This window comes from Streptopelia decaocto (assembly GCF_964273445.1).
Source record: "Streptopelia decaocto genome assembly, chromosome: 6".
NCBI lineage: Eukaryota > Metazoa > Chordata > Aves > Columbiformes > Columbidae > Streptopelia > Streptopelia decaocto.
In genome coordinates, this window is record NC_138660.1 from 51,591,064 (window position 1) to 51,617,163 (window position 26,100).

The window sequence follows — 26,100 nt, forward strand, 5'->3', positions numbered from 1 at the left end:
TGCAGACACCTCCACTCCTAGGGGATCAAGGCACCTCTTTATTGACAATGCAGGCAGAGGAGGTAGTTGCTGACATGGCACGGTTGACAGCCCAATGGCATCCAGGAGAGGAGAGGACAAAGCACAGCCCACAGGGTGCCACAGGCACAGCTGCAGGCAGCTCAGGGCTGCAGGATCTGAATATGTCAGAATTGGTCCCACCACCACAGGCAGCAGCCTAAAAGGCAGACGTGAGAAAAGCCAGCAACAAGACCCTCCAGCTGGAGCTGCACCATGGAGCAGTCCTGGCTCCTCACACTAGTACACAGGGACTTCCCAGTTGTAATGTCCCTGAAATCACCACCCACAATGACATTCTAGCCCTGAGCCTTGCCAGAGTTACCCCCAAAGTGACAAGTCCAGCTCAGTTGCACTGACCAGCACTGCTCCACAAGCTCTCTCTCACTGCACAGCCAGTGCTCAGCTGTGTCTCCACTGCAGTGGTCCTTGTCAGGTGGCAACAGGCCCCAGCCTCATGTGTGGCCAGCCCGGGCCCGGCGGTGGGTTTGCAGACAGGCCGTGGAACAGAAGGAGAAGTCAAGGTAATGGAAAGGGATCCGGCCCAGCAGGGACTCTCCACAATGCCAGCAGCGGCTGCAGGAAAGAGCAGAGGTGGCCCTGAGTGAAGGGGACACTTGCAAGAGGGTCAGAGGAGCATGGGGATTCACTGCCTGGGCTGTGACATAGGACAGCAGCAGCATGAGGGAGCTGAGGCTCCCCTGGTCCTACAGGGCACACCCAGCAGCCCAGCCAGGAGGTAATGCTGTGTGGGACAAGGCAGTTTGAGGCAGGCAGTACAGGGGGGAATTTGGCCCCTTACAGAGCTGTAAAGCCCCTGCCCAGATTAGCACAGGCAGGGCTGGCTGCCCACAAACCTGAGGGGTGGTGTAGGGAAGGGACATGTGGTGCACGGTCAGAGGCAGAGGAGTGGCTGGGGGATTAGCATGCCACAGCTCTGGCTGCAAGTGGACCAAGTTGTCCTTTCCAAAATATTTCAGGGGGCCAGGGAAAGAGCAAGAGAAAGCTTTTAGACAGGCACTGCTGGGAATTCAATGGCCAGGAATAGCTTTAGGCTGGAAATGAGAACTGGAGCAAGAAGGGCAGGGAACAGCTGTGCTGACATGGGAGTTGGTGGCACCGTGCTGCCAGGGCTGTTACCTGATGTTGGCAAGGGTTGTGCTGGCGTCCTGCAGCTGCGCAGCCAGCCTCCGCTCGGCAGCCAGGGCCCTCTGGGGAGGAGAGACAGCTCAGTCCTCCCAGCCCTGCGAGCTGCTGTGCCCAGAGCCCACAAAACCAGCACTGCCCCAGCCAGGCTGGATCCCCTTCCCCACACACGGCCTCACCTTCTCCCTGTCCGACAGGGCTGCGAACCGCTGCTTCTCTTCCTGCTCCTGCTCCCAGCGCTGCCGCTCCTCCCGCTGTGCCTGCTCCCGCTGCTTCCGCTGCACTTTCTGTGCCCGCTTCTTCTCCAGCTTCTTGGCCTCCATCTCCTGTGTCAGGGGCCCTGGCACCTGGGGGCAGAGGGCAGTCAGCACCTCCAGCTGACCCAGGGGCAACACCACGAGTGGGCAATGGGACCTTTGTTCTGGGGTCCCCCAGGCCCAGCAGGTGAGGGCGGAGGGCAGGCACCCACCTTGGCACGGCTGTAGTCATACTTGTTTGGATAGTCCACCATGAACTTGCGGAAGGCATTGCGGGTCGGTTTGTCAGCAGAGACGCAGTATGGGGCCTTATCCTGCCAGTCTCTGTGAAACAAGGAAGATCAGCTCATGCTGCCATCTTACCACCTGTCTACCACTGGGCTGAGCCTAGAGATGTGCAATGGGTATTGCAGGCCAGGGTATTGCACCGAAGGAGAGGAAAATTGCTTATCCCTACATCAGAATCCCCCAAATCCTCCCTTTATTTCATCTCAAATGCCCTGCAAAGGGTGGTCTCATCCCTACATTCTGAACCACCAACGAATAAGCGTGGGAACACTTTGAGGCAGTGACTACCTGCTGCTGTGCCAGACCAGGGGAGAGAATGGTGGTTCAGCTCTTGGGCCTCCCATAACCAACACAGATGCCCCAGCTGGGAGAGGGCAACCCCGGCTGCCCAGGACAAGGCCAGCACCAGCCTCTGGTAGTTGCTCAGCTCCCATATCAGGGCTGGCATTGTCAACCACTGGGCACGTGGGCCATACCTGAGAGCGGGGTCCGCCCCTGCCTGCAGCAGCAGGCACACAGCCTCAGCCTTCCCTGCCCGCGCCGCCACGTGAAGCAGGGTACAGCCGCGCTCATCCACGGGCTGGTTGAGCAGGGAGCGAGGAAGATCCAGGGGCTGTGCGTCCTCCCCATCTTCGCTGTCCCTGAGCAGGCCCCCACTCTCTGACACACCCAGGAGGTGCCGCAGCATCCCCACGTCACCTGTTTTGCAGGCGGTGAACAGGGCATTGCAGAGCTGGGTCTGAGGGTCTCCTGTGAGGGAAGAGAACAGGAGGGGAGTCTGATGGCTCCCTGGGCAAAGTGGTGCTCTAGCCTGACTAGGAAACACAGAGTGCAGTTAAAGCATCATCTTCTAGCTGGATTTGGGCACTGCAGGATCTCCAGCACCTTCAGAGTCTGTACATTGTCACATTGCTAGGCACCGTTGGCAGCAGCTGAGCCCTCTCCTAAGAAAAGGCCTGCTCCAACCCCCTCCCAACACGCCTGGCTTAGCCAGATGCTGCCTGGTTCAGAGCTATGGCTCCACACACATGGCTCTTCCGAAGGCATGTGGCTGCACTGGAGCCATCCCACATGCAGCTGCTCTGGGCACCTGTGTGACAACGTGCTCTTCACCCCATTGCAAAGCCACCAGCAAATGGGGCAGGCATCCACCAAACCCAGCTCCCAACGCCACTTACCTCCGTCACCCCAGGGAAGGGGCTCAGCCCCAGCCTCCCCCTGCAGCTCCGTCACCAGCTCCAGGCTGGGCTGCCTGCACTGGGTGTCAGGGCATCCTGTCTCTTCAGCACGAGGCCCTGCGCGGGGAGAATGTGCTGAGGACAAGGGCCAGGGCCAGCCTGCACCCCAGCCATGGTAGTCACTTCCCCAATGCCTTCCTACACTGCGCCCAGCCAGTTCTTCACCCTCACCTTTCTCCACCTTCTTGTCCCTTTTCTTCCTCCTTTTGCAGTTTCGCTTGGGCACCACTTCGAACTCCCGGAGGTCCAAGGTCCCCAGTGTCACTTCCACAGTCTCCAGTTCACCTGCAGGGCTTTCCTCTTCCTCCTCATCTTCTGGGGCTGAGTGGGCTGACAAGGCAGGGGCTGAGGCCCCCCACACAGCATGAATCACTTCAGGCTCTCAGCCAAGCTCACCCTGCCCTTCTGCCCAGCACGAGGCCACATTTCTGCAGACCTCTGCTGTGGTGCCAGGCCCTGTCACAGGGCTGCAAACCTTGTTCCATGCCATAACATCAGACTCCACTGCTTGCTCAGTCATGCCTCTCTCCACGGCTCAACTCACCACTTGCATCTTCTTGTGTGGAATCCATGTCTGCTTTCCGCTGCCTCTTCTGCCAACCCTTCCGGGGGGACCCAGTGATGTCCTCCAGTGATGTGTCTTTCCCTGGGCAGCAAGGGTGCTCCAGTCATTGCCTGGGGACAGGGAGCACCCCATGTCTCCAGGGACTGAGGGTTGGAGAGCTAGCATCCCCGCTCCATAGCACGGATGTACGTACATCCCTGATGTACAAGGGACCACATCACCCCACCTGCTCTGACCCACAGGCACCGGGGCCGGTCCAACTCACCATACACCTGCAGGCTGGCCAGTGTGGCGTGGACTCGCAGCACCTCTCGCAGGGTGGCCCTGCGGGTGCTGAGGGGGATGTGGCAGACGCGAGGGTCACCCTGGGTGAGGGGTGGGTTCCTCCCACTGAAGAGCAGTGCACGGTTGTGACGTGGGGCCCGGAGGAAGATGCGCTGAGCTTCCCTCAGGTGCTGTGCCCAGGCTGCCAGCAGGTCCTGAACTTCCTGGGGAGGAAGGGGAGGCATTATGGGGTCCTGAACATGCTGAGGGGCACAGGCAGCTCTGGAACAGGGACAGACCCAGGACAGAGCAGCCTCAACTGGGCCCTGAGCCCTTCCAGAGCTCACACTCCCCTATGCCCTCCAACAGCTGTGTGGTGCCACCCCACAGAGCCAGCCATGGCCACGACCCACTACCGAGAGCCCAGAGCTGTGGTGCAGCCTCACCTTGAGCAGCGCTGCCTCGTTGTAACGCCGCAGGGAGGCTCCGGCCGACCTGGGTGCCGAGCCTGGGGTTTGGGAGTCCCGGAGTCCCTGGGCTGTGCCCCGCCGCGCTCGCACTGTGTAGCGGTGGAAGGTCTTGTGCTCCTGCACCTGGGGGCTGTGGAGAGGGGTGAGCATGAGCAACAGGGCCCCAGACAAGGAGAGGAGGTGAGATGGTGCTCCTGGGACGCCAGAGGGCTTGTGGCTGCCCCTGGGGCCCTAAAAATTAACATTTCTCTTGCAGAGCAACTGGGCTTAGCCAGCTCTCAAACAAAGACTAGGAGGTGTGGGAGCCCAGGGTGTGGTTAGCGCTGTGATGGAGGAGTGGGGAGAGGACAGCCACCCAAGGCCTAGCCTCACTTGACTGTGCCCAGAGGGCAACCACAGTTCTGTGCGACTCACTCACCCCCGGAACACAGCTCCTGCGAAGTGCCCGCCGCCCATCATCAGCACAACCCAGCAGGTGCTCATGCTGAGGCTCTGCAGTGACGCTGTCAATTCCGCTGGCTCCTCAATGCCACCCTGAGACACAGACACACTTGGTAGCACCCATGGGATCATCTCATTACCTCCTGCTGTCCCCCAACACAGAGATCAGCCCCTCTGCTGGCACCAGAAGCAGGTTTCTGGTAGCACCACAGAGACAAACACCAGGCCACCAGCAAGCCTGGGGGTCTCACCTAGCACCATAGACCACCGTTCACATCACGGGAGGTAAAGGACTGTCGGACAGATGTCTACACCCCAGTGCCACCCACTTTCTCTGCAGTCCCTCTCCCAACAAGCTGGGCTGTGACTTGCCTTCCCAGTGCCCAGCACACAGCGGTAGGCAGAGATGAGCTGGCCCTTCGCATTGCGGAGCAGCACCTTGTGGGAGCGGGGGGCCAGGGGGGTCTCAGGGCTGTCGCTGGCAGAGGGCAGCAACTCCAACTCACTGCTTGCATCAGAACTCTCTGAGTCAGACCCTGAGATGCTAGAAACTTCACCTGCAAGAGAAGGAAATTGATGCAGTGGAGCAGGGCAAATATTAACCAACAGCCTCCCCAATGGATGCTAGGTGACTCCAAGGGCTAGCCCAAGACTCCAGAAATGTCCTGTCCAATATCCTACATATCACAGAGGGGCTGTGGGCTGGGAAGACAGGTGTCTGGGGCTCTGAATCCCAGGCATGCACAGGCAGGGGCTTGGATAGAACACCCCCTTATCCCCACAACAAGTCAGCAGAGCTCAGGAGCAGTACTGGACCCGTAGAAAACCCCACAGGGCAAAACAAAGGGACTGTGAGCTGGCAGAGGTAGCCACGGCCTTCATTCCTGCACAGAACACCCACAGAGAGGCTGACGACAGGTTCTGGGCTCCGCTGGGGGCAGCCCTGCTCCTCACCTGCACGTGCCTTCTCCTCAAACACCTCTACTGGCAGTATCCGGCGCCCCAAGAGTCGCTGCTTCAGGTTGAAGCGATGCCAGTCGAGGCGGTAGTGCTCAGTCTGTGAAGGAAAGAGATGTGAGCTGGCATGGTCTTGGTGGTGCATGGAAACCAAGCGCCACCAAAGGGCCAAGGGCTAAACCAATTCTGGGACCCTGCAGTGATCCTGACTGGAAGATCATGGTACATTAAGGAGTCAGCCATGTAACAGTTAATCTGAAGAGGTATAGTGCTGCATGTACCACTTCCCTCCAGTAAAGGACATTCTAAGCAATAATATGCAGGGTCTGAGTGACAGATTCCAACAGGACTTGGGGAGCAGGAGCGCTGGGGCTGAGTCTCCGCAGCAGGACCCTCGCAGCCACACTCCCACCTCCCACTGGCCACCCGGCCCCACTCACCTGCTCCTCCCGGCTGCCAAACACTTGCCCACAGGTCGAGCAGCACATGCGCTCCGGCACCTCAGGGACCCCGGGGGTCTTCTCACTGCTGGCAGACGCGGGTTTCTCTGGAAGGGGCAGCAAGGGCTGTGCACAGGCAGCTCCCCAGGCTGCACCACAAGCAGCAGGGCCTCCTGCATCTCTACTCTGCCACCCAAAGAGCCCCACGGCTGCACAAAGAGCTTTAGGGACCTCGGGGTGACACCGAGCAAAGTCCATTGATTCACCCTCCAGGCAGCAACCACAGCCGAGCCGCGGGCCAGCCGCCCGAGCTGCACTGGGCACGGAGCTGCCCCTCCGTGGCGCGGGGGACACGCACTCAGCCACCCCCAGCCCCACGCACCGCGGCTCCCTGCTGCCGGCTCCGACGCGCCCGCTGCGGCTCCGACGACGAGGGTCAGCCCGTGCAGGAGAACGGGGTCCTGGGCGGCCTCGAAAACCGACCTGCTCTCCGGGGCCGGCATCGCTCCTGCGCCCAGCGAAAGGAACAGCGCCTGAGCCGGGGGCGGCGGGAATCCTCCGCGGGTGACCGGGCGGGCCCCCGCCGCTTCCCGAGGTCCCTCTCCCGCCGCCCGAGCCCTCCGTCCGGCTGCTGACCCCGGGCTCCCCACCCCCCGCCCAGTTGTTGCCCCCGAGGTCCCCCCGCGCTGCCCCCTTGCCAACCCCACCGCCCGCCGCCCATAACGGGGGCGCGCGCCCCGTCACTCACGTGCGACCGCGGCCGGCCCGGAAGCGCCACTCAGCTGCCGCACGACACATCCTGCCCGCTACGGGCCGCCGCCAGGCTCAGCCCGGCCTCCCGCCCTCCCACCTTCTCATTGGTCTCTCCCCATCCCGCCCCGCGGCTGCCATTGGGCGCCCTGCCGCCAGTCGCGGGGCGGGGGCCGAGCGGGCCGGGCCCGGGGCCGGGGCCGGTGGCGGCGGGGGCCCCGCCATGGCCCACTTCGAGACGCAGTACCAGCGCCTGGAGAGCTCCTCCACCGAGTCGCCCCCCGGCGGCGGCGACCTGCTCGTCCACGTTCCCGAGGGCGCCAAGTGTGAGCGGCGGCACCGGCATGGGCACCGAGGGTTGGGGCCTGGCCCCCGCGGCCGGAGTCTGTGGGAGCCCGGGGAGTGGGGTGGGCCTTGGGCACCGGCGGTGTCTGGGCTGCGGGGGGCAGAGCCGGGCTAGTCCGGGCGGCTGGCGATGGGGGAGCAGCCAGGGACCGAGGGGAGCCGGGGGTGGGGGCTGTGTGGCCGATTTGGGGCTCCGGGGGTGGGGAGAAGGGCGGGTTGTGCGCCACCGGCGGCCAGGCCGGGTGTGCCAGGGGCCCCTCACCCGCGGTTCTCTTCCTTCAGCTCCCTGGCATCACATCGAGAACCTGGACCTCTTCTTCTCTCGCATATCCTTTCGCAGGAGGGAGTGCGGGTGGGAAGCCCCCACACCCCTGCCTCCTGGGCGCTCAGTGCTGGTGGAAACACCGGGTTCGGTGTAACTTGGCGCTGGCGCAGTGTCTGCCCCTTCCTGGGTGGCACCACATGGCTCCGGAGGGGCTGGGAGTGGCAGAACCCTCTGTCTGTGGGGTGCTGTCACCCGACACTGAGGGGACACACGGGTTCTTTTGGGGATCCTTGGCAGAGTGGTGACAATATTAAGCTGCAATTACAATGAAAGCTTTATTTTTTAAATATAATTTTATTATTAACATTTATGATCAGAGTAGCACAGGGTTTTCTGTAAGCGGAGTCAGTGTAGTACAAGTCTGTAAGTAGCATAGTACAGAATTTTATAGCACCACTTGGCATATGGTTTTTAATAATTCAAACCCTCTGCAGATGGGGTCATATCTTAAGACGTGGTTTGTTGTATCAGTATAACAATCATAATCCAGACTTGAAAATCATGTAAAAGAATATGAATTGCTCATTCAGTCCTTGGAGAAAGGGGATGACTGTGGAGGCGTCCCTGGCTACTGAGGGGCCCTGTGTCTCACTGTCCAGCAGTGGTTCTGGTCCAAATTTCCCACTTAGGACTTTTAACTCCTTGATTTTATGGACAGTGCACTGTGTGCTGTTACACTTCCCTGTTCTGTGGTAGGGTCATCAACAACACCGGGATTGGCTGGGTGCCTGGAACCTTCAAGGCCAGTAGGGAAGGGAGTGATCAGCCTGCTGCCCAGGAATCTTGAGGCTGGCAGGAAGGAGAAGAAGAAATCTGGTTGATTCGTCTACTTAGTTCACAGGGCCTTCAGGCTCTGATAACAAGGGGAAAGTCAACTAATGCGTGAGCCACTTGGTCACAGAGAGTGGCTGTTTGCCTTATAAAATGGCAGCAGTCATGCCAACCACATTGCCAGGGGCTGGGAGCAGGGGGTACCAGTCACAGGTGCTGGGAGTATTAAGTGCATTTTTGCCTGTCTCTGTGCTGTCCTGCCCTGCCCATCCTTGTGTGGCCTGAGGACAGGCTGAGCTTCTGCTCTGTGCTGGGACAGAACCCCCTCTGGGTGTTGGGTGAGGGAGAAAGGAGCCTGGATGGAGCCAAGTCCTCTTATCCCAGCTGTGCTTTACCAGGGCAGAGTGTGTTTCCCTGCAGTGGAGAGCCAGTTGCCAATAAGCCCAGGAGGGATGGGAGGGGGTGTCTGTTGGTGGTGGAGGGAGACTTGGCTGGGGAGCTGCAGATGCCAGTGGGACAGGAGCTGCTCCATCTTTTGCCAAAGGGAAGGAGTCTGCAGATTGTTCTCCTTGACTGTAGCTTTCACATCTATAACCTGCATCAGAAGAATGGCTTCACCTGTATGCTCATCGGAGAGATCTTTGAGCTCATGTAAGTGCAGGTTCTCCCTCCGTTGTGGCTGTGACAGCTGCTGGAGAACAGCCCCAGGAATCTGCCGAGCTCCTGTAGCTGGATGGGCGGGAGGGTTCCCCTTGTAGTTGTCCTTTCTCCCCCTCGTTAGTGTTTTCCATGTCCCGGACCTGCATGCCACTTTGAGGAACTGGTGCCCCTGAGCTTTCCTGCCACCGTGACTGTGGGAGCACATCTCCATATGCAACCCTGCCTGCTTCATGTTTTGGGGGTCAGAAGGGCAATTCTTTCAAGCCTGCTACCTTTTTTTCACAGGCAGTTCATCTTTGTGGTGGCGTTCACCACCTTTCTTATCAGCTGTGTTGATTACGACATCCTTTTTGCCAACAAAGCCGTAAATCACAGCCAGCATCCCAGTGAGCCCATTAAGGTGACTCTGCCAGATGCCTTCCTGCCGCCAGATGTCTGCAGTGCAAGGTGGGGTCAGTGGAGGGCACGTTAGCCACTGTTCTTGCTTTCTCGGGTGGTCAGGGTGCATGCCCAGGCCTGTCTCCTACTATTTGCCTCTTCTTGCTTGCAGAATCCAGGCAAACAGCTTCCTCATCTGCATCCTGGTGATAGCTGGGGTTTTCTGGATCCACCGACTTGTGAAATTTATCTACAATGTTTGCTGCTACTGGGAGATTCACTCTTTCTACATCAATGCCCTCAAAATCCCCATGGTAAGTAGCTGGGCCAAGGGCTTGCTACGGGGCTGCTAAGGCATGTGGGTGGCATTTGCTGGGCGGTGAGGAGCAGCTCACCTTCACTCCTCTCCAAGAGACTTGAACTGAGCGCTCTTCCCTCTGCTCCATAACCACACAGGTCTCCTTTCAGCCTCTTCTCCCGCAGACAGCTTATTTCATGTTAACCGATCCCTGCCCAGCCTGCCTCTCTGCCTGTTGGCACACGCCTCTGCCATCTGCCACCCAATATGTGTATTTTTCTGTGATGGCCTTTTCTGTGATGCCTTACAACAGAGAAGGCATAAGCGGGGATATCCTCGTACCTCCCTAGTTTGTGGACAATGTCGTCTTTCTTGTTTACTGGGAGGGAAACTGGGACATGGAGCTACCTAGTTGGTGAAGATCACACTGGAGATCAGTGAGTCAAGGGTGGGCTTTGAGGCTTGCACATATATCCCAGTCCAGAGTTCTAGCTCTGATGGAAAACGTCAAAAGGTGTGTGTGCATTCTTTGAGGAGAGACTGAGTCTTGAGAAAGGTGGGGTGAGCCAAGAGGCTTGGTTTGTCCCCAGCTTCCCTACAGGTTCCCTTCAGGACACTGCTGAAGTCCCCTCCCCTCTTCATGTCTCCCTGCTGACTCCAAATGGCAGCTCTGGGAGGACCCATGGAGCTGTGTTCCTGCCTCCAAGGCAGCTGGTGTGTGAGTGGCTGGGAAACTGTCACCTGTGCTAATCTCGGGGCAGAGGGAACCGGGCAAGGTGTGGGGTTTCCTCACTGCAGGGAGGTGCCTCGTGTTGCAGTGTATTGTGTGTCTCTTCAGCACCCCGAGGCGTGTGCAGGGTCCCGCTGTTTGGGTGGGCTCAGCCTGGCCCCCATCCCTGGGCACGTTCTGCCCCTAACATTGCCATTTGTCCCCTTCCAGTCCACCCTGCCATACTACACCTGGCAGGAGGTGCAGGCCCGCATCGTGCAGATCCAGAAGGAGCATCAGATCTGCATCCACAAGAAGGAGCTGACGGAGCTGGACATCTACCACCGCATCCTCCGCTTCAAGAACTACATGGTGGCCATGGTGAACAAGTCGCTGCTGCCCATCCGCTTCCGCCTGCCCCTCCTGGGAGACACTGTCTTCTACACACGTGGACTCAAGTACAACTTTGAGCTCATCTTCTTCTGGGGGCCTGGCTCCCTCTTTGAGAATGAGTGGAGCCTGAAGGCTGAGTACAAGCGGGCTGGGAACCGCCTGGAGCTGGCTGAGAAGCTCAGCACTCGCATCCTCTGGATTGGCATTGCTAACTTCCTTCTCTGCCCCCTCATCCTCATCTGGCAGATCCTCTACGCCTTCTTCAGCTACACAGAGATCCTGAAGCGGGAGCCGGGCAGCCTGGGTGCCCGCTGCTGGTCTCTCTATGGCCGCTGTTACCTCCGTCACTTCAACGAGCTGGACCATGAACTGCACTCACGCCTCAGCAAGGGCTACAAGCCAGCTTCCAAGTACATGAACTGCTTCATCTCCCCCCTCCTCACCATCGTGGCCAAGAACGTGGCCTTTTTTGCTGGCTCCATCCTGGCTGTGCTCATTGCTCTCACCATCTATGATGAGGATGTCCTGGCAGTCGAGCACGTCCTGACTACGGTCACCCTGCTCGGGGTGGGCATCACGGTGTGCAGGTGAGGTGGGTCTGTGCTGCCCCCCTGCTCCGGGCAGCGTTGTGGGGAGCATCGGGGCTGACAACCATCCATGCAAATGTGCTCTTTGGTTGCAAGTGGATGTGAAACTGCCCAAGCGAAGGGCATGTCTGGGGAGTCAAGGGCAGACAGGAGAAAGGGGTAGCGTTGATCTTGGGTGCAGTGGTTGTATGTATGTGTATGTATGAGCAACACCCAGGGCTGGGCTGGCAGGATGATTTGGGTTGGGCGTGAAGGCTACAGGCAGAGCTGTGATACGGGCCAGTCACCCTGCCCTCCCTGGGTGAGATCTCCCAGGAACTGAGGTGTGATGCTGTGATGTTTCCCTGTCCCATCCTACAGATCTTTCATCCCTGACCAGCACCTGGTGTTTTGCCCAGAACAGCTGCTGCGAGTCATCCTGGCGCACATCCACTACATGCCTGACCACTGGCAGGGCAATGCCCACCGCTACGAGACCAGGGACGAGTTTGCCCAGCTCTTCCAGTACAAAGCAGTGAGTTTGGCTTGCAGGGGGCTGGGATGAGGACTCTCCCCCATCCCTGCAGGAGCGAGAAGCTGCGAGAAAGCTGAGCAGCTCCTGGGCTGGCAGAGGAACAAGGCTGCTCTCTCAGTGATACCCTGCCTCCAAAATGGAGGGCTGGAGCTGAGGGCTGGCTTTGGGCTGGCAAGTTTCTTGATATCCTCAAGCTTGTGCTGAGCCCATCATCTCTGCACTCAGGTCTTCATCCTGGAGGAGCTCCTGAGTCCCATCATTACCCCCCTGATCCTCATCGTCTGCCTGCGGCCCAAGTCCTTAGACATCGTTGACTTCTTCCGTAACTTCACCGTGGAGGTAGTGGGTGTGGGTGACACCTGCTCCTTTGCCCAGATGGATGTGCGCCAGCACGGCCACCCAGCGGTAAGTCCCCTGGCTGGTAGAACTGCAGCCTGGGCTCCCCACCAGCACGTCTGGTCCTTCTGACCCATGAGAGACCATAACTCACCTCTCCTGGCAGCCCATAGCCCAGCCCAGCCACCTGCCTCTCTTTTAGGTGTCCGGGGCTGCCAGTACAGGTCACGAGCCGCAGGAGGCTCTTGTGGCCCAGCTGTGATCATTAACCTGATATTCTGTGAACCAGGCTTTGTCATTTCTTTTATTTGATGCCCTTGCCTGTCTTCACAACCAAGAGTCCTTTGTCCTCAGGAGAGACGAGTAGGGATATTTGGACATTTAGAAAGCACGACCACTGAGATCTGACCTAAAGAAGCTGGGCTGCTTGTGCCCGGGAGAGAGGCTGCCTCAGGGAGATGGGAAGCTTTTTCCATTATGTAAAATCTAGTGCGGCGGGAAAGGCGATCCACCTATTTCCTGTGCCTGGGAATTTAGGTTACTTGTCCGGAAAGACTCCCTACTGAGAAGGGCATGAACTAGGGAGGGGATGGACTCACTGTGGCAGGAAGCTTTTAAGAACAGCCATTTGTTGGCTGTAGTTGCTCCTCCTTCAACCTTTCAGCTCCCTATTTTGTGACTAGTCCCTGTCTCTCCAATTCCCTTGCAGTGATGCATGTTCTGGGGTGGAAGTAGAATATACTGTGCTTACTGGTTCCTCCTCAGGCTGTGAGGGCTGCACTATCATGGGGCTTCTGGTGTAGTGCCTGCTGGAGCCACGTCACAGCTTGTGCTGGGTGTTGTGTGCTTTGCCCGACTGATTGCAGGATGCCAAGGCCTGGTGGGTGTGTAAAGCAGATCCTGTCCCCCATTACCTGTCTGTGCTCCACAGTGGATGTCAGCGGGAAAGACGGAAGCCTCCATTTACCAGCAGGCCGAGGACGGCAAGACAGAGCTGTCCCTCATGCACTTTGCCATCACCAACCCCAAGTGGCAGCCACCCCGCGAGAGCACAGCCTTTATCGGCTATCTGAAGGAGCGGGTGCACCGGGACAGCAGCATGGCACTGGCTCAGCAGGCTGTGCTCCCTGAAAACGCCCTCTTCAGCTCCATCCAGTCCCTGCAGTCGGAGTCAGAGGTGCCCAGGCTGGAAGGGATGCGGGTTGTTCTTGGGGTGCTTGCTGGGTGCTGGCAAACTGATAATCAGGCCCTCTGAGCAGTTTTGCCCTTGCCTGGGCTGTATCTGGGGAAGGCAGCAGGCTGTTCTGAGGTCGTGGGAGGTGGGAGAGGGGCTGAGAGAGCTGAGGTGCCTCAGTTCTGTGTTACTGGTGGGGATCAGGCCTCCAAGTCTGCACAAAGCAGTAATTCTCTCCCTTTAACTCTTCAGCCTCACAGCCTGATTGCCAATGTGATAGCGGGCTCCTCGGCACTGGGCTTCCACATGGGCCGGGACGGACAGGCCTCCCGCCATCTCTCCGAAGTGGCCTCGGCCCTGCGTTCCTTCTCCCCACTCCAGTCTGCCCAGCAGCCTCCCAGTGGCTTCCAGGCGGCGGGAAGGGATGGAGAGGGAGCCCAGCCTCGTGGTGCCAGTGCCATGACAGCCTCTGGGTAAGCTGCAGGCTGGAGAAGGGTGGTCAGACACCTTGCAGATCCCTTTACTCCTTGCCCAATGGCCATCCTATTGTCCCAGGTGTATGGTGGCATTTGTCTCTGCAGCCGGGGACAGCAAGGGACATATTCACAAGCAGAGTTAGGCCCAGGTGCTTAGGTTGGCTCCAAAGGACAGTGTTGGGGTCCTGGTAATCTCCTGTAGGTACCACAGTGGTGAGAAACCCTGGTAGGGAAGAGGCAGTGCCATAGAAGGGCTGATCTGGGGAGATGCTACAGAGGGCCTGTTCCTACCCAGCCTAGGAGTGGGTCTCCGCAAGCCTGACATTAGAGTGGAGAGGAGCTGGGTGGTGCAGGGGGGCACCTGGGCAGCAAACGCCACTTGTTTGTCCCATGGCAGTGCTGATGCAAGGACCGTGAGCTCAGGAAGCAGCGCCTGGGAGGGTCAGCTGCAGAGCATGATCCTGTCGGAGTATGCCTCCACTGAGATGAGTCTCCATGCACTCTACATGCATGAGGTGAGCAGTGTGGAGCTGTGCCAGCCAGAGGGGTGTGGGGCGAGGGCAGGCAGAACTGGGGTGCCCTGTCTGGAGCGGCTGGGATACCAGTGTGAGAGCTGAAACCAGTGTGTGTACAGTGCTGGCGAGAGGGTGTGTTTGGGCATCTGGGCTCTCCCACACAGCTGACTCACTCGTATTTTGACCTGCAGTTGCACAAGCAGCACGCCCAGCTGGAACCTGAGCGGCACACTTGGCACCGGCGAGAGAGCGACGAGAGTGGGGAGAGTGCCCACGAGGAGCTGGATGCCCAGCGGGGTGTCCCCGTCCCCATCCCTCGCTCTGCCAGCTACCCCTTCTCCTCGCCGCGGCAGCCTGCTGAGGAGACAGCCACGCTGCACACCGGCTTCCAGCGGCGATACGGTGGCATCACAGGTACGGGAGCCAGGGCAGAGGTCTGAGCTCCAGGTTAAAGTCCCATATCTGATGCCCTGTATGGACTGGCACAAGCAGCCTGCCTGCCCCTGAAGAGTGACAGTCCCCCTGGTACCTAGTCTTCCTCCTTGCCTCTCCTGCAGACCCAGGCACAGTACACAGAGCCCCGTCACACTTCTCCCGCCTCCCTCTGGGAGGCTGGGCTGAGGACGGGCAGTCAGCGAGACACCCAGAGCCTGTGCCAGAGGAGAGCTCAGAGGATGAGCTCCCACCACAGATCCACAAGGTAGGGGTGAGGCTGTGGCTGAGAGGGGAAGCATGTACTTAGGATGGTCCCGATAGGTGCTCCATCCCCTCTCTGTTTTGCAGGTATAGCCTTGTAGACTGGGGATCTCGTGGGGGCTGCAGACTGGGAGTCGCCTGGGAAGCAGCATGTGGCATCTCATCCTACGTGGACAGGATAGTCCCAGGCTCTGTTTTGTTGCCATCAGTTGCTGAAGAGACAAAACTGCCAGGTCGGCGGCTTTGTGGTGGCACCACGTGTCCAGCCATGTGTCAAGTCAACACCACTCTGACTCTTGTGGGGTGAATGCGTGTGTGAGTACATACATGTGTCTGTGTTCACATCTGTGACGTCCATGTCGGAGGATTGCTGCAGAGCCTGCAAAGGCTCATGTGACAGCACTAGCAGTGAGGAGCTGCGGACTGGCTTGGAGGTGGTGGTGGCAGCTGCTGTTTGAAGGGGTGTGAGATGCCGCCAGGTCCAGATGTCTGCCTGGAGCTGGGACCTGTCTCCAAAATGAAGGCAGGAGCTGTTGAGTGGGGTCCAGCTCAGCCTGTAGCACCCCATCTGTCCTGCCTGCAGCCCTGAGGAGGTGTCCAGGACTGTGTTCGCCCTCCCGCAGAGGACCAATGTTGTGCCCCTCAGTCCAGAGCAGGACAGCAGAGGGGCAGTTGCTCACCCCTCTGCCCCAGCACCCTGCAGAGGGAGGGGCCCTGGCTGCCACCCCAGATAGGGGTGGGATCTGGAGCTGTTGGAAGCAGCTCTGGCCAGGATCCAGAGATGCTGCAGCTCTTCCCTGACTCTCACAACAGTTGGCCCGTCCCCTGCACGCAAGGAAGGGTCAGTGGGGTGGAAGTCCTGGGTCCCTGAGGTACCTCCCAGCTGGCAGCCTCCATGCTGTACCTCTAGGCTATGGCAGCATCCCCCTGCTGTGCAGCACTGGTTGGGTGCAGGCTGCTAGTGGGCCCTCCTGCAGTGCCAAAGGGAACACGGGCTGGGGCAGCCCGGTGTCTCCCGGGAGTGCTCGCAGCCCCCTTGGAGCCCACCCTGAAGATCTTGTGTTCTGTGTGTTGGTTCCCTTCCCCCAGGAATGATAAAGATCTTTGCACCACAGAATCGGGTCTGTCCTCCTGATGCAGTCATTTCTCTGGGATCGGGCCTTTCCTCTTGCCCAAGCAAACACTTCAGTGTGTCTTGCATCCCAGACAGGAGCTCCCAGCTCCTCCTCCTTTCCTGAAACCATCCTTTTGCTTGCAGCATGACTTTGGCTGCTGTGGAGACCATGTACCAGGCAGTTGGCTTGTGCCTGGCGGGGCAAGGAGGGGTGCCTTGAACCCAGAAGGGAGAGGCAAACCCCAGCCCAGCCTTGCAGTGGTGGTGTGGGATTGGGATGCCAGCTCTGCAGCATGGCCTCAGATAGGATCTTCCCACCATTGTTCTGGTTTCCCTCTCTTTTCCAGTGGCAGCTTGTGAGGATTTGCATCCTGGCTAACACCTCCTAGGCTTTGCTTTCCCCCCCTTTCCCTTGCCTCTGCCAGGGGCTGCTTGCTTTTGCTGTGCCCTCCATGAGCACCACAGGCCTCTTCTGCTGTCCCTGGAGGCCAGGGTCACCTCTCTTCCCCTGCCAGGATTGTCACCCTCTGCCCTTTGAGCCTGGGCTGTGTGTGTGCTGCCGAGCCAGCTGCTCACAGTGCTGCAGGGGTGTGTGCACCCAGGTACACAGGGCAGAAGCAGGGCCGGGGTGTTCACGCTGGGGCAGACTCTTTGGGGGTGGTGGGCTTCCTGCTGCAGCGGGGGCGGGATGGGCTGGAGCTGTGACTGCTCTGGGGTCTGTAGGAGACCAGAGCGTGCTAAAGCAGAACTCGGGATGGGGATCAGCTCAGCGGTGTGGTAAGGACTGAGCTGGGCAGGGGCTCCACAGACCTAGGTGCTGCTGGCATCCTCCCACGGAGGAGCAGCAGCAACAATGCTGCAGCAGCTCTGCCTTGGGGCTGTCAAGGCACAGTGAAAGGAAACGAAAAGGAAATCACCCGGGAGGCCAAGCTTTCCTGTGGCTTCCCCCCAGCCCAGGTGGCAGCCCTGCACAGAGGTGAGCTTCCCCAGGGCTGCGGGATGCTGTGCCTGGGCTTCCCAGCAGAGTTGTTGATCTATAAGCTGGGTGGCTGAAGGCTGGCTGTGCCCTGGGGCCAGGTGGAAAGTCTGGGCCTCACCCTGGGCTGGCAGGAGGCAGAGGCCAGGCAGGAGCAGGCAGGAGTCCTTGCCATATGTTTTGCTTGTGTCGTCAGTGTCCCATGTGCATGGCCAGCCACTCTTCCTCATCTCCTGGGGTGTGCGGATGCAGGGGTCCTGGGGGAATGCAGAGTTGCACCCCCATGCCCTCACTGTACAGCTGTATAGCCGTCTAATAAAGATGGACTGTATCATCCCCACCTGCTTCCGAGTCTCCCTTCACCTTGCAGCATCGTGCAGCACACCTGGACCCGGCCACAGTGTGGGGTACAAAGTTGGACGAGCTGCTGCCTGCGGTGGCGGCAGGAGGCTGCGAGGTGCCAGCCGGCTGCTGCGCCCGGGCCGGGAACGTCCTGGAGCCCGGCCCCGGCCGGCCGGGGGCCGCGGGGGGAGGCAGGGGCTATATTTGTCACCGGAGAGCGCCCTGTCCTGCCTGACCTCTGCGGCAGGCGGGGCCCTCGCCAGGGCGGGGGGCGCTATCTGCGCACCGCAGGGCTGGGCTGGCGGCGGCGATAAGCGGGAGCGGGGCGCGTCGGTTCGGCTTCGGGGACCCCCGTTGGCCGCGGCCCAGGAGTTCATCCCGCACCACCGACGCCTCCCCGGCTGCACCTCTGCAGGCGGGCGGTTGTGGGGCAGGGTGCCGCGGGGGGGGCGCAGGTCCGTGCAGCCTGGGGCTGGGCACCGAGGCCCGGGAACGGGGACACACCCGGGGAATGCAGCCTCGGGGTGCGGGCGGAGGGGACGGGGCGGACGCGGGTGCGGTCCCGGCGCCGGGGAGGGCGCACAGGAGCCCGGCAGTGCCGGCGCGGGGGCGGGGAGCGGGGCGGAGCCGAGCGGCGCCGGGGTCCGGCTGGCGGCGGCGCGGGGGCTCGGAGTGGACTGAGGCCGGCGGGCCCGGGGCAGGTGAGCGGGCGTGGGGCCTGGGAGGGGCGGCGGGGCCGGCACGGCGGCTGCGCGGGCAGCGGGGCCTTCTGCCCTGGGATCGAGCGGCGCCGGCGCCGCCCGGGCATTGACCCGGCACGGCCCCGCCTCGCCCCGCGGTGTCCCTCGCCCTGCACCTGTGTTTCTTCGCGCGTGCCCCCACGCGTCGTCCCCGCATGCTCCCCACGCGTCCCTTGCCTTTGCCCTTGCATTTCCCCTGCGTTGCCCGCTGTTTCCTGGTGCATCCTCCTGCATTACCTTTCCACACGGCGCTGCTGCTGTGTTGCCCCCATTGCTCCCCCCACTTCCGTCTCAAGAGTGGTCCCAGCACCTTGCTGCCTTCCATTCCCTGCGGTTGTCACTGCCCCCCATGTCCGAGTGCATCCCCAAGGGGTCAGCTGGCACGGAGGGGACCAGAGCAGTGTTACCCTCTCATCCAGGGCATTGCTAGGGCCCATGAGCGGACCTTGGCATGGTGCTCATGTCCATCCCCATGCATAGCTGGCCCTGCTTGCATGCGTGGCTGTTCCATACAGCATGTTCCGTGTGTTTGTGTCCAGTGGTGCTTGCCACTGTCCCCATGAGTGTTTCCCTCTGCTTGGCTGTGCTGCCCCACTGTGGGTCCCTCGTTACCCAGCAGCCCATCCTGAGGCCTTGCTCCAGCCCCTCTTTTCTCTGCAGCTGGTGACCTGCCAGGATGGCGGTGCTGGGGGGCTACTGTGAGGGCAACAGCTCCATCGCCCAGGCCTGGGTACAGCAGGGCTTCCAGCCCTGCTTCTTCTTCACACTGGTACCAGCCGTGCTGCTGAGCGTCTGCCTGCTGCTGGGTGCCCTGCAGTACGCCTGCTACGTCCGCTTCGGCCGCACCATGGAGCCCAAGTACATCCCCCGCTCCCACCTCTACCGTGGCCAGGTCCTGCTGTCCCTGCTTGTGGCCCTGCAGCCCTTTGGTGGGCTGCTGTGGCAAGCAGCAGGAACGGGACGGCTCTACGGGTACATGTTGCTGCACGCCTGCCTCTGGGCCCTCAGCTGGGGCTGTGCCATCACCCTTCTGCAGCTGGAGCATACACGGGTGCTGGCACACGACCGGACACGGGGCCATGGCACTGTCCTCCTTCTCTTCTGGGCACTGGCCTTTGCTGGCGAGAACCTGACCCTGGCGTGCTGGAGGAGCCCACTCTGGTGGTGGGGGCTGGAGGATACCAACCAGAAGGTGGGCTGGACACTTGTGGGCAGGGAAGCAGGGCTTGGTACTTTGTGGGGGGTGGGTCTGCAGCATTGTGGTGCTGGGCTGGGATGTGCATGTCATGCCCTGCCATGCCCAGGGTGTGCACACTCACAGGTTGCACCCATGCATCTGCTGCATGTCTGGGCCCTGAGCTCAGCTGTCACACATCTCTCCCTGCCCCTATCTAGCTCAGCTCCTGCTTCTGGCTGGCGTAGTCCCAGGTGCGGAGGCAGGGGGTGTCTGGCTGCTCCCCACTGCCCTTTACCCCCCTGCTCCCCCCAGGGTATGGTTACCCCAAGCTGGAGAGCACAAAACTAGGTGTGTCAGGGAGGAAGGAAAGGGGCTGGGTGCTGCCTGGGGTGGTGTGCTCAGCCAGGGGGTCCTGCTGAGCTGTGTGGGGTGTTCCCTTTCCCCTGGCTGCACTGCATCCTATTCCTCTTTGCCTCTTTCAGCTCATGCCCATCTCATGCCTGTCTGGGCTGTGCTGAGGGGCGGCTCTGGCGCCGACCCCCTGCTTTCTGTCCAGGTACAGTTTGGTTTCTGGCTGCTGCGCTACATCTGCACATTCATGCTCTTCATTCTGGGCATGAAGGCCCCGGGGCTGCCCCGCAAGCCCTACATGCTGCTGGTCAATGAGGAGGAACGGGATGTGGAGAACAGCCAGGTGAGTCCTGGGGCTAGAGCAGTTTGGGGACGTGGCCAGGGAGGAGCTGGGGACCAAATGGAGGTACAGCTGTCCTGATATCAGCATCTTCAGAAACTGGGGAGGAGTGAGGTTTAGGGCTGTCTGAGCTCCCTGTCCACTGTCAGCAGGACGCAGCTCTGCTGGGAGGATGGAGTGAGGACCCTGGGAGAACCCGGCTGGTTTTCTTGGTCAGATGTTCCCTGGGGCTGTTGCCAGCTGGGCTGGGGTGCCAGGGCAGTGACCCCTCACTCTGCTCCCCGCCAGCCACTCCTGCCCAATGCCGGCAGGACCAGCTCCACCTGGAAGGATTTCCGGAGGAAGCTGCGGCTGCTGGTGCCGTACATGTGGCCGAGGGGCAACCACCTGCTGCAGGGGCTGGTGCTGTTCTGCATGGCGCTCATGGGGCTGGAGCGGGCCATCAATGTCTTCGTCCCTATCTACTACAAGAACATCGGTGAGGTGCCTAGAGCTTGGTGTGTGAAGCTGCCCATGGCCTCGCCAAGTGTTGGGGGGTGTCATGAGTGACCTGGGGGGCTGCAGGGACCTGGCAGGAGCAGGGTCCAGGGGGTTGGGGACCAGTGCTGGGTGCTGGGAGTGGTTCCCATGGAGCACCCAGCAATGCTCCCTGCCCCTCTGCCCTGACCCTTGCCACTCTCTCCTCAGTGAACGAGTTGACAGAGGGTGTTCCGTGGCGCACCCTGGTCTGGACTGTCTGCATCTATGTGGGGCTGAAGTTCCTACAGGGTGGAGGTGCTGGTAAGGACCACCGGGAAGGATGGGGAAAGACTGCGTGGGGTACATTTTGCTGGGGCTAGTGTCCTTAGGGATGCCCTTATGCCTCATTACTACTGCTCTCTCTTGGGAGCTGCAACCAGGGCTGGTGCCAGGTTTGGGACAGTGTGGGTGGCCCATCCCAAATCCCTCTTTCCCAGCTGGGCTTTCTGAGCTGGCCACATGCCCCAGTGGCACCAGTCCCTGCTGATCATCCTGTGGCACCCTGCAGGCTCCACTGGCTTCGTGAGCAACCTACGCACCTTCCTGTGGGTGTGGGTGCAGCAGTTCACCAACCGGCAGGTGCAGGTGCAGCTCTTTGCCCACCTGCATGGGCTGTCCCTGCGCTGGCACCTGGGCCGTCGCACCGGAGAGGTCCTGCGCAGCGTGGACCGGGGCACCAGCAGCATCAACAGCCTGCTCAGGTCAGTGCATGCCCGTGGCAGGCGGGGGGCAGATGGGCAGCCTCACCAGGCTGGGCTGATGTGCCATCACCCTTCCTGCTCCCCAGCTACATCGTCTTCAGCATCATCCCCACCATTGCGGACATCATCATTGGCATCGTTTACTTCACCTCAGTTTTCAGCGCCTGGTTTGGCCTCATCATCTTTGTGTGTATGAGCCTCTACCTGAGTGAGTGAGGGGTTGGGGTGCAGGGGTGCCATGCTGGGCTGTGGTGCAGTAGGCACCTGCCAACACAATCCTCTTCTGCCCACAGCTCTGACCATCTTCATCACTGAGTGGAGGACCAAATACCGGCGGGACATGAACACACGGGACAATGAGGCCAAGTCCCGGGCTGTGGACTCGCTCCTCAATTTCGAGACGGTACCGTAGGCGGTGGGTGGGATCACTGGGTACTGCCTGGTGCTGAGGGGGGCTGATCTGGGTGCTGACTCCGGCTGTGCATCCTGCAGGTGAAGTACTACAATGCAGAGAGTTACGAGGTGAACCGCTTTAATGACGCCATCATCAAATACCAGGTACTGGGAGTTTGGCAGCAGCGGGAGGCCAGGAGGAAGGAGCTGAGCTCCCCGGGCACCTGCGGGGAGGATGAACCTCGCCGTGGATCTGGGGTGGAGGCGGCAGCATCCCAGAGGACCCTGCCTCTTTCAGGTCTCGGAGTGGAAGGTCAGTGCCTCTCTGGGCCTCCTCAACCAGACTCAGAACATGGTCATCGGCCTGGGGCTGCTGGCGGGGTCCCTGCTCTGCGCCTACTTCGTCACTGAAAACAAGCTGCAGGTACGGCTGGTGCCAGCCTAGGCAGCCCTTGCCCAAGGCAGAGCCATGGGGCTGGCTGTGACAGACACCTCTCCCCTGTCACCTCCAGGTGGGGGACTTTGTCCTGTTTGGCACCTACATCATCCAGCTCTACACACCACTCAACTGGTTCGGGACTTACTACAGGTAACACTGGGACTTGCAGGGGGGCTTGGGGTCCCCCTCCCCATGGGTGCTTGGGTTGGGATGTACTCCCCCAAACATTTCCCTATGATCTTCACTCTCAGGATGATCCAGAACTCCTTTGTGGACATGGAGAACATGTTCGAGCTCTTCAATGAGGAGCAAGAGGTAGGTGTTGCCTTCTGAGGCCCCATTCCCTGGCATGGCCCCGTGGTCCTGCCCTGGGGACAGGCTGGCTCTGAGGCCATGTCTCCCCCCGGCAGGTGAAGGATGCTGTGAATGCTGGTGACCTGCGCTTGGTGGCTGGGCAGATCGAGTTTGAGAACGTGCACTTCAGCTACGTGGATGGGTATGGGGTGGAAGGTGCAGGCCGGGCCAATTGAGCAGGTCTGGCACAGGGATGTGGGGTGGTGGAGGTGGCCCTGAGCCCCTCTCCCTCCCCATCTCCCAGGAAGGAAATCCTGCAGGACGTCTCCTTCTCCGTGATGCCTGGGCAGACCCTGGCCCTGGTGAGAGTGGGACCTTGGGTGTGGATTCAGTGCTGGAGGGTGGGTTGGGGGAAGAGGGGCTTGGAAGTACAGGGGTGGGAAGGACAGACCCACAACAGGGCCGGCCCTTCCCTGCCCAGCCCCTGGCAGCGAGGGGTCTGGTGTCTTTACCTTTGTGTGCAGGTGGGACCTTCGGGCTCGGGGAAGAGCACCATCATCCGCCTGCTCTTCCGCTTCTACGACGTGCGGGGTGGCTGCATCCGCATCGATGGGCAGGACATCTCACAGGTGAGAGTGGGAGAGCTATCGGGACCAGGGTGGGACAGACACTGGCTCCTCTGGGCCTCGCAGCATCGCCGGCTGCAGGCACTGGCATCTCCCTGGGGCAGGGTTGAGCACCCAGCCCCTGCAACCCCTTCAATGGCTGATGTCTGTGCTGGGAGTGGGATGAGTGGGACGACTGTGGGACCTGTGGGCTGAAATGCTGGAGGATGCCCAGGGCTCCCCAGGAAGGGCTGCGGTCTCCCCACCACAGGATGGAGACACAGCTGAGCCTGTGGTCCAGGAAGGACCCTGGAGCAGACAACCTATGGATGAGTGGTGTGTTGGGCTCATGGCGAGGGGTAGGATTTGGTTTGTGGGGCATTTTAGGGGGGAGGTCTAGCTAAGCCCCATCCCCTTGTCTCCCCAGGTGAAGCAGGCGTCGCTGCGCGCTCACATTGGGGTGGTGCCACAGGACACAGTGCTCTTCAACGACACCATCGCCAACAACATCCGCTACGGACGGATCCTGGCCACCGACCAGGAGGTGCAGGAGGCAGCGCAGGCTGCTGACATCCACGACCGCATCCTTTCCTTCCCTGATGGTGAGACCCCCACGGTACCTGCCTTGCCCTCCCTTGCCGTCCCAGGGTCCCCCATGACCTTGTAGCTGCCCTCACAGATGTCCTTGGGTGACATTCCCCATAGCAACACCTGGGCAACCCCGTGCCTCACTTTGCCTCTCCCTGCTGTCTCTCCAGGGCTAAATCAGCCCCTGGGCAGGGATGAGCTGAGGCTGTGCCAGGTGGCTGTGTGGTCCCAGCAGCAGAGCCCTGGTCCCCATCCCTGTCTCGGATGGCACCAGTGCAGCACATTCCTGCCCTTGTTGCTGCAGGATACAACACCCAGGTTGGGGAGCGGGGGCTGAAGCTGAGCGGAGGGGAGAAGCAGCGCGTCGCCATTGCTCGCACTATCCTGAAGGGTCCCCACATCATCCTGCTAGATGAGGTAACAGTAGCAACCCCCAGCCCAGCCCTGCTCTGCTCTGCAGCAGCCCCTGCCCCAGCAGCTGCCTGTATCCCTTCCGCACACCCTGCCCCTTCCGCAGGCCACATCTGCACTTGACACGGAGACCGAGAGGAACATCCAGGCCTCCCTGGCCAAGGTCTGCACCCACCGCACCACCGTTGTTGTTGCACATAGGTAGGGACAAGGGAAAGGGCTGATCTGGGAAGTGCTGAGGGACTTGCAGACGTGTCCTCCTGCCCAGGAGTGACAGCCCTGTGACTGCAGCTCCTTGTGCTGTGTGACCTCCGCCAAGTCAGAATAACACCCTGCCTTTCCCTGCAGGCTCTCCACTGTGGTGGGTGCAGACCAGATCCTGGTGCTCAAGGATGGGCGCATTGTGGAGCGAGGCAGGTGAGCACAGGGGAAGGCTCAGTGCTTTACTGCCCATGGAACCCCTTCCCTGGCTCTGGGGCCATGCTGGGACCCTGCACCCCTCTGCTCTCCCCACAGGCATGAAGAGCTGCTGCAGAAGGGTGGTGTGTATGCCAGCATGTGGCTGCAGCAGCAGGCGGGGGATGAGGGTCAGAGCAAGGAACACCGCACTGAGAAGCCCCCAAGCAGCAAGAAGGGGCCATGAGCATGGCCAGGAACTCTGCTCTGACACTGACTGGGGGCCCACGCCCCCCTCCATCAGGGAGCCCTATGGGGCTGTGCACCAGGACCCCGTGCACCCCAGGAGCTGCAGGGGCTGTGTTGGACACTCCACTACGTTTGTATCATCTGTTTGTTTTGCTGTTGTGTAGTTTCTTAAACCAGGTCCTTCACAGCTCTGTGTGTGTGTGCTCTCGGCAGGGTACTTGCCTGCAGGACCCCTCTCAGGGGGGCCATGCTGCAGGTACGGGAACTGCCTGCACCCTTGGCTTGAGCAGCAGCTTTGCCACAGGGTTGAACGCCCTGGGCTCAGGCAGGTGAGGGGAGCGGCCTGGCAGCACCTGTACCATCCCTGCACAAAGGGCTGAGTATTGCAGCGGGTTGCACTCCAACAGCAAAGGAAGGAAGGAAGACACAGCACAGCTGTGTCCCCTCCACCCCCATCTACCCTCCCATTGCACCCCTGTCCACAGAGATGCGCCACTCTGGGCTGGAGACTAAGTGCCCACTCCCCCAAAACACCCCTCCACCTTGTGCTATACTTTTATTTTCTCCCAAGCAGTACTTTGACAAGTCTCAGCATTCTCTCAGCCCAGACTAAACCCACATTCTGCCCAGGTAGGCACTGCCAGCAGAAACATCCCCCTTGGCCATACACTGCTCAGAGCAAAACAGCCCCCCAGGCAGAAGCAGTTCTGGCACAGAAGCTCAAGAGAGCAGGTGGGAAAGCAGCACTGCTCTGCATGGCTGCAGGCCCCTCGCTGCAAGAGCTCAGACGATGTTGCACCCCACTGTCAGCTCCTGCCTCCAAACAGCAGTAAGGAAGGGCTGGCTCCAGGCTCAGGGCTGTGTTTGCAAGAAGGGGTTCTGTGCTGCTGCTGCCCAGGAGGGGATCCCACACAGCACAACTGGGAGAAGGGAAGTGTTCCTGCTCCAGCAGCATTAAACCAGGGCTGTTGGGTAGTTTAAGGCAGCAGAAAGCAGCCAGGTGCAGTCCCCCTGCGAGCAACGCTGGCACAGTCAAGTTACTGTCGAGGTTACTTTTCAGTTAATGGCCCTTGTTAAATTAAACCAGAAAGGAAATGCAGCTCCATTCATTTTCAGAGGGCCCCTGGGGCCCAGCCAAGTGGGGTAAGGCCCAACGTACTGTTGTGCATGCAAACAGCAGGGGAGGCACGGAGAGCAGAGGGAGCAGGGAAGTCGCTGCCTTCACACTGTGGGGAGGTCATACATTCAGCCGAGCCGTGCCCATGCGAGAGACCATCCTGGCCGCAGCCCTTCCCAAAGCACAAAATCCAGCCCCCTGCTACTGCAGCAGGCAGCTGCATCCTGGCTGTATGTCTGAGTACACAGAGATGTCCCCATGTGGCACTTCCCCTCCAGGCCAGCTCTGCCCTCATCCC

At 60.4% G+C, this 26,100-nt stretch overlaps 3 protein-coding genes across 6 annotated transcripts; 2 read left to right on the forward strand and 1 right to left on the reverse strand.

The window, feature by feature from the left end:
* Positions 1 to 15: 15 nt before the first annotated feature.
* ANKZF1 (ankyrin repeat and zinc finger peptidyl tRNA hydrolase 1) lies at positions 16 to 6,954 on the reverse strand. Of its 3 annotated transcripts, XM_082056681.1 has the most exons (16): positions 6,872 to 6,954; positions 6,506 to 6,656; positions 6,124 to 6,230; positions 5,681 to 5,783; positions 5,099 to 5,283; positions 4,704 to 4,819; positions 4,262 to 4,415; positions 3,817 to 4,039; positions 3,531 to 3,632; positions 3,158 to 3,331; positions 2,927 to 3,043; positions 2,225 to 2,498; positions 1,673 to 1,784; positions 1,383 to 1,550; positions 1,198 to 1,268; positions 16 to 633 (listed from the first exon to the last, which is right to left on the reverse strand). In XM_082056681.1, exons 2-16 carry the CDS (start codon positions 6,624 to 6,626, stop codon positions 513 to 515), a joined length of 2,148 nt encoding a protein of 715 aa, XP_081912807.1. In that variant the 5' UTR covers positions 6,627 to 6,656; positions 6,872 to 6,954; the 3' UTR covers positions 16 to 512. The 3 variants fall into 3 exon arrangements, with proteins under 3 accessions (XP_081912807.1, XP_081912808.1, XP_081912806.1); XM_082056682.1 differs by lacking the exon at positions 6,872 to 6,954 and having other exon boundaries at positions 6,124 to 6,208; positions 6,506 to 6,629; XM_082056680.1 differs by lacking the exon at positions 6,872 to 6,954 and having other exon boundaries at positions 6,124 to 6,523.
* Positions 6,955 to 7,017: 63 nt separating this feature from the next.
* On the forward strand, positions 7,018 to 17,476 carry ATG9A (autophagy related 9A). Its single transcript, XM_082056677.1, has 14 exons — positions 7,018 to 7,199; positions 7,501 to 7,543; positions 8,900 to 8,965; positions 9,260 to 9,421; positions 9,525 to 9,666; positions 10,591 to 11,339; positions 11,700 to 11,853; positions 12,079 to 12,258; positions 13,121 to 13,366; positions 13,616 to 13,836; positions 14,237 to 14,354; positions 14,546 to 14,768; positions 14,912 to 15,054; positions 15,138 to 17,476. The coding sequence occupies exons 1-14, from the start codon at positions 7,097 to 7,099 to the stop codon at positions 15,141 to 15,143; spliced, it is 2,556 nt and encodes an 851-aa protein (XP_081912803.1). The 5' UTR covers positions 7,018 to 7,096; the 3' UTR covers positions 15,144 to 17,476.
* A 308-nt stretch (positions 17,477 to 17,784) lies between these two features.
* On the forward strand, positions 17,785 to 24,872 carry ABCB6 (ATP binding cassette subfamily B member 6 (LAN blood group)). 2 transcript variants are annotated; one of them, XM_082056679.1, is made up of 20 exons: positions 17,785 to 17,937; positions 18,883 to 19,414; positions 19,956 to 20,093; positions 20,379 to 20,568; positions 20,778 to 20,870; positions 21,118 to 21,310; positions 21,397 to 21,518; positions 21,604 to 21,713; positions 21,803 to 21,868; positions 22,002 to 22,127; positions 22,216 to 22,292; positions 22,394 to 22,457; positions 22,553 to 22,638; positions 22,741 to 22,798; positions 22,961 to 23,065; positions 23,469 to 23,643; positions 23,934 to 24,046; positions 24,147 to 24,241; positions 24,389 to 24,457; positions 24,557 to 24,872. In XM_082056679.1, the coding sequence occupies exons 2-20, from the start codon at positions 18,899 to 18,901 to the stop codon at positions 24,681 to 24,683; spliced, it is 2,523 nt and encodes an 840-aa protein (XP_081912805.1). In that variant the 5' UTR covers positions 17,785 to 17,937; positions 18,883 to 18,898; the 3' UTR covers positions 24,684 to 24,872. The 2 variants fall into 2 exon arrangements, with proteins under 2 accessions (XP_081912805.1, XP_081912804.1); XM_082056678.1 differs by lacking the exon at positions 17,785 to 17,937 and adding an exon at positions 18,101 to 18,183.
* Positions 24,873 to 26,100: the final 1,228 nt, after the last annotated feature.

What these genes read in the sequence shown, in the direction of transcription:
- ANKZF1 (XM_082056680.1), bottom strand. Translation starts at nt 6,381, where the DNA reads ATGGACTTTGCTCGGTGTCACCCCGAGGTCCCTAAAGCTCTTTGTGCA. An exon ending in ACGAGGCAGCGCTGCTCAAG is followed by an intron (nt 4,040 to 4,261) that starts GTGAGGCTGCAC and finishes CTTCCTCCCCAG; the next exon opens with GAAGTTCAGGACCTGCTGGC. An exon ending in CCCTGTCGGACAGGGAGAAG is followed by an intron (nt 1,269 to 1,382) that starts GTGAGGCCGTGT and finishes TCTCCTCCCCAG; the next exon opens with AGGGCCCTGGCTGCCGAGCG.
- ATG9A (XM_082056677.1), top strand. Translation starts at nt 7,097, where the DNA reads ATGGCCCACTTCGAGACGCAGTACCAGCGCCTGGAGAGCTCCTCCACC. An exon ending in GGAGAGATCTTTGAGCTCAT is followed by an intron (nt 8,966 to 9,259) that starts GTAAGTGCAGGT and finishes TTTTTTTCACAG; the next exon opens with GCAGTTCATCTTTGTGGTGG. An exon ending in GCGATACGGTGGCATCACAG is followed by an intron (nt 14,769 to 14,911) that starts GTACGGGAGCCA and finishes CCTCTCCTGCAG; the next exon opens with ACCCAGGCACAGTACACAGA.
- ABCB6 (XM_082056679.1), top strand. Translation starts at nt 18,899, where the DNA reads ATGGCGGTGCTGGGGGGCTACTGTGAGGGCAACAGCTCCATCGCCCAG. An exon ending in CCTACAGGGTGGAGGTGCTG is followed by an intron (nt 20,871 to 21,117) that starts GTAAGGACCACC and finishes GGCACCCTGCAG; the next exon opens with GCTCCACTGGCTTCGTGAGC. An exon ending in CACTTCAGCTACGTGGATGG is followed by an intron (nt 22,639 to 22,740) that starts GTATGGGGTGGA and finishes CCCATCTCCCAG; the next exon opens with GAAGGAAATCCTGCAGGACG.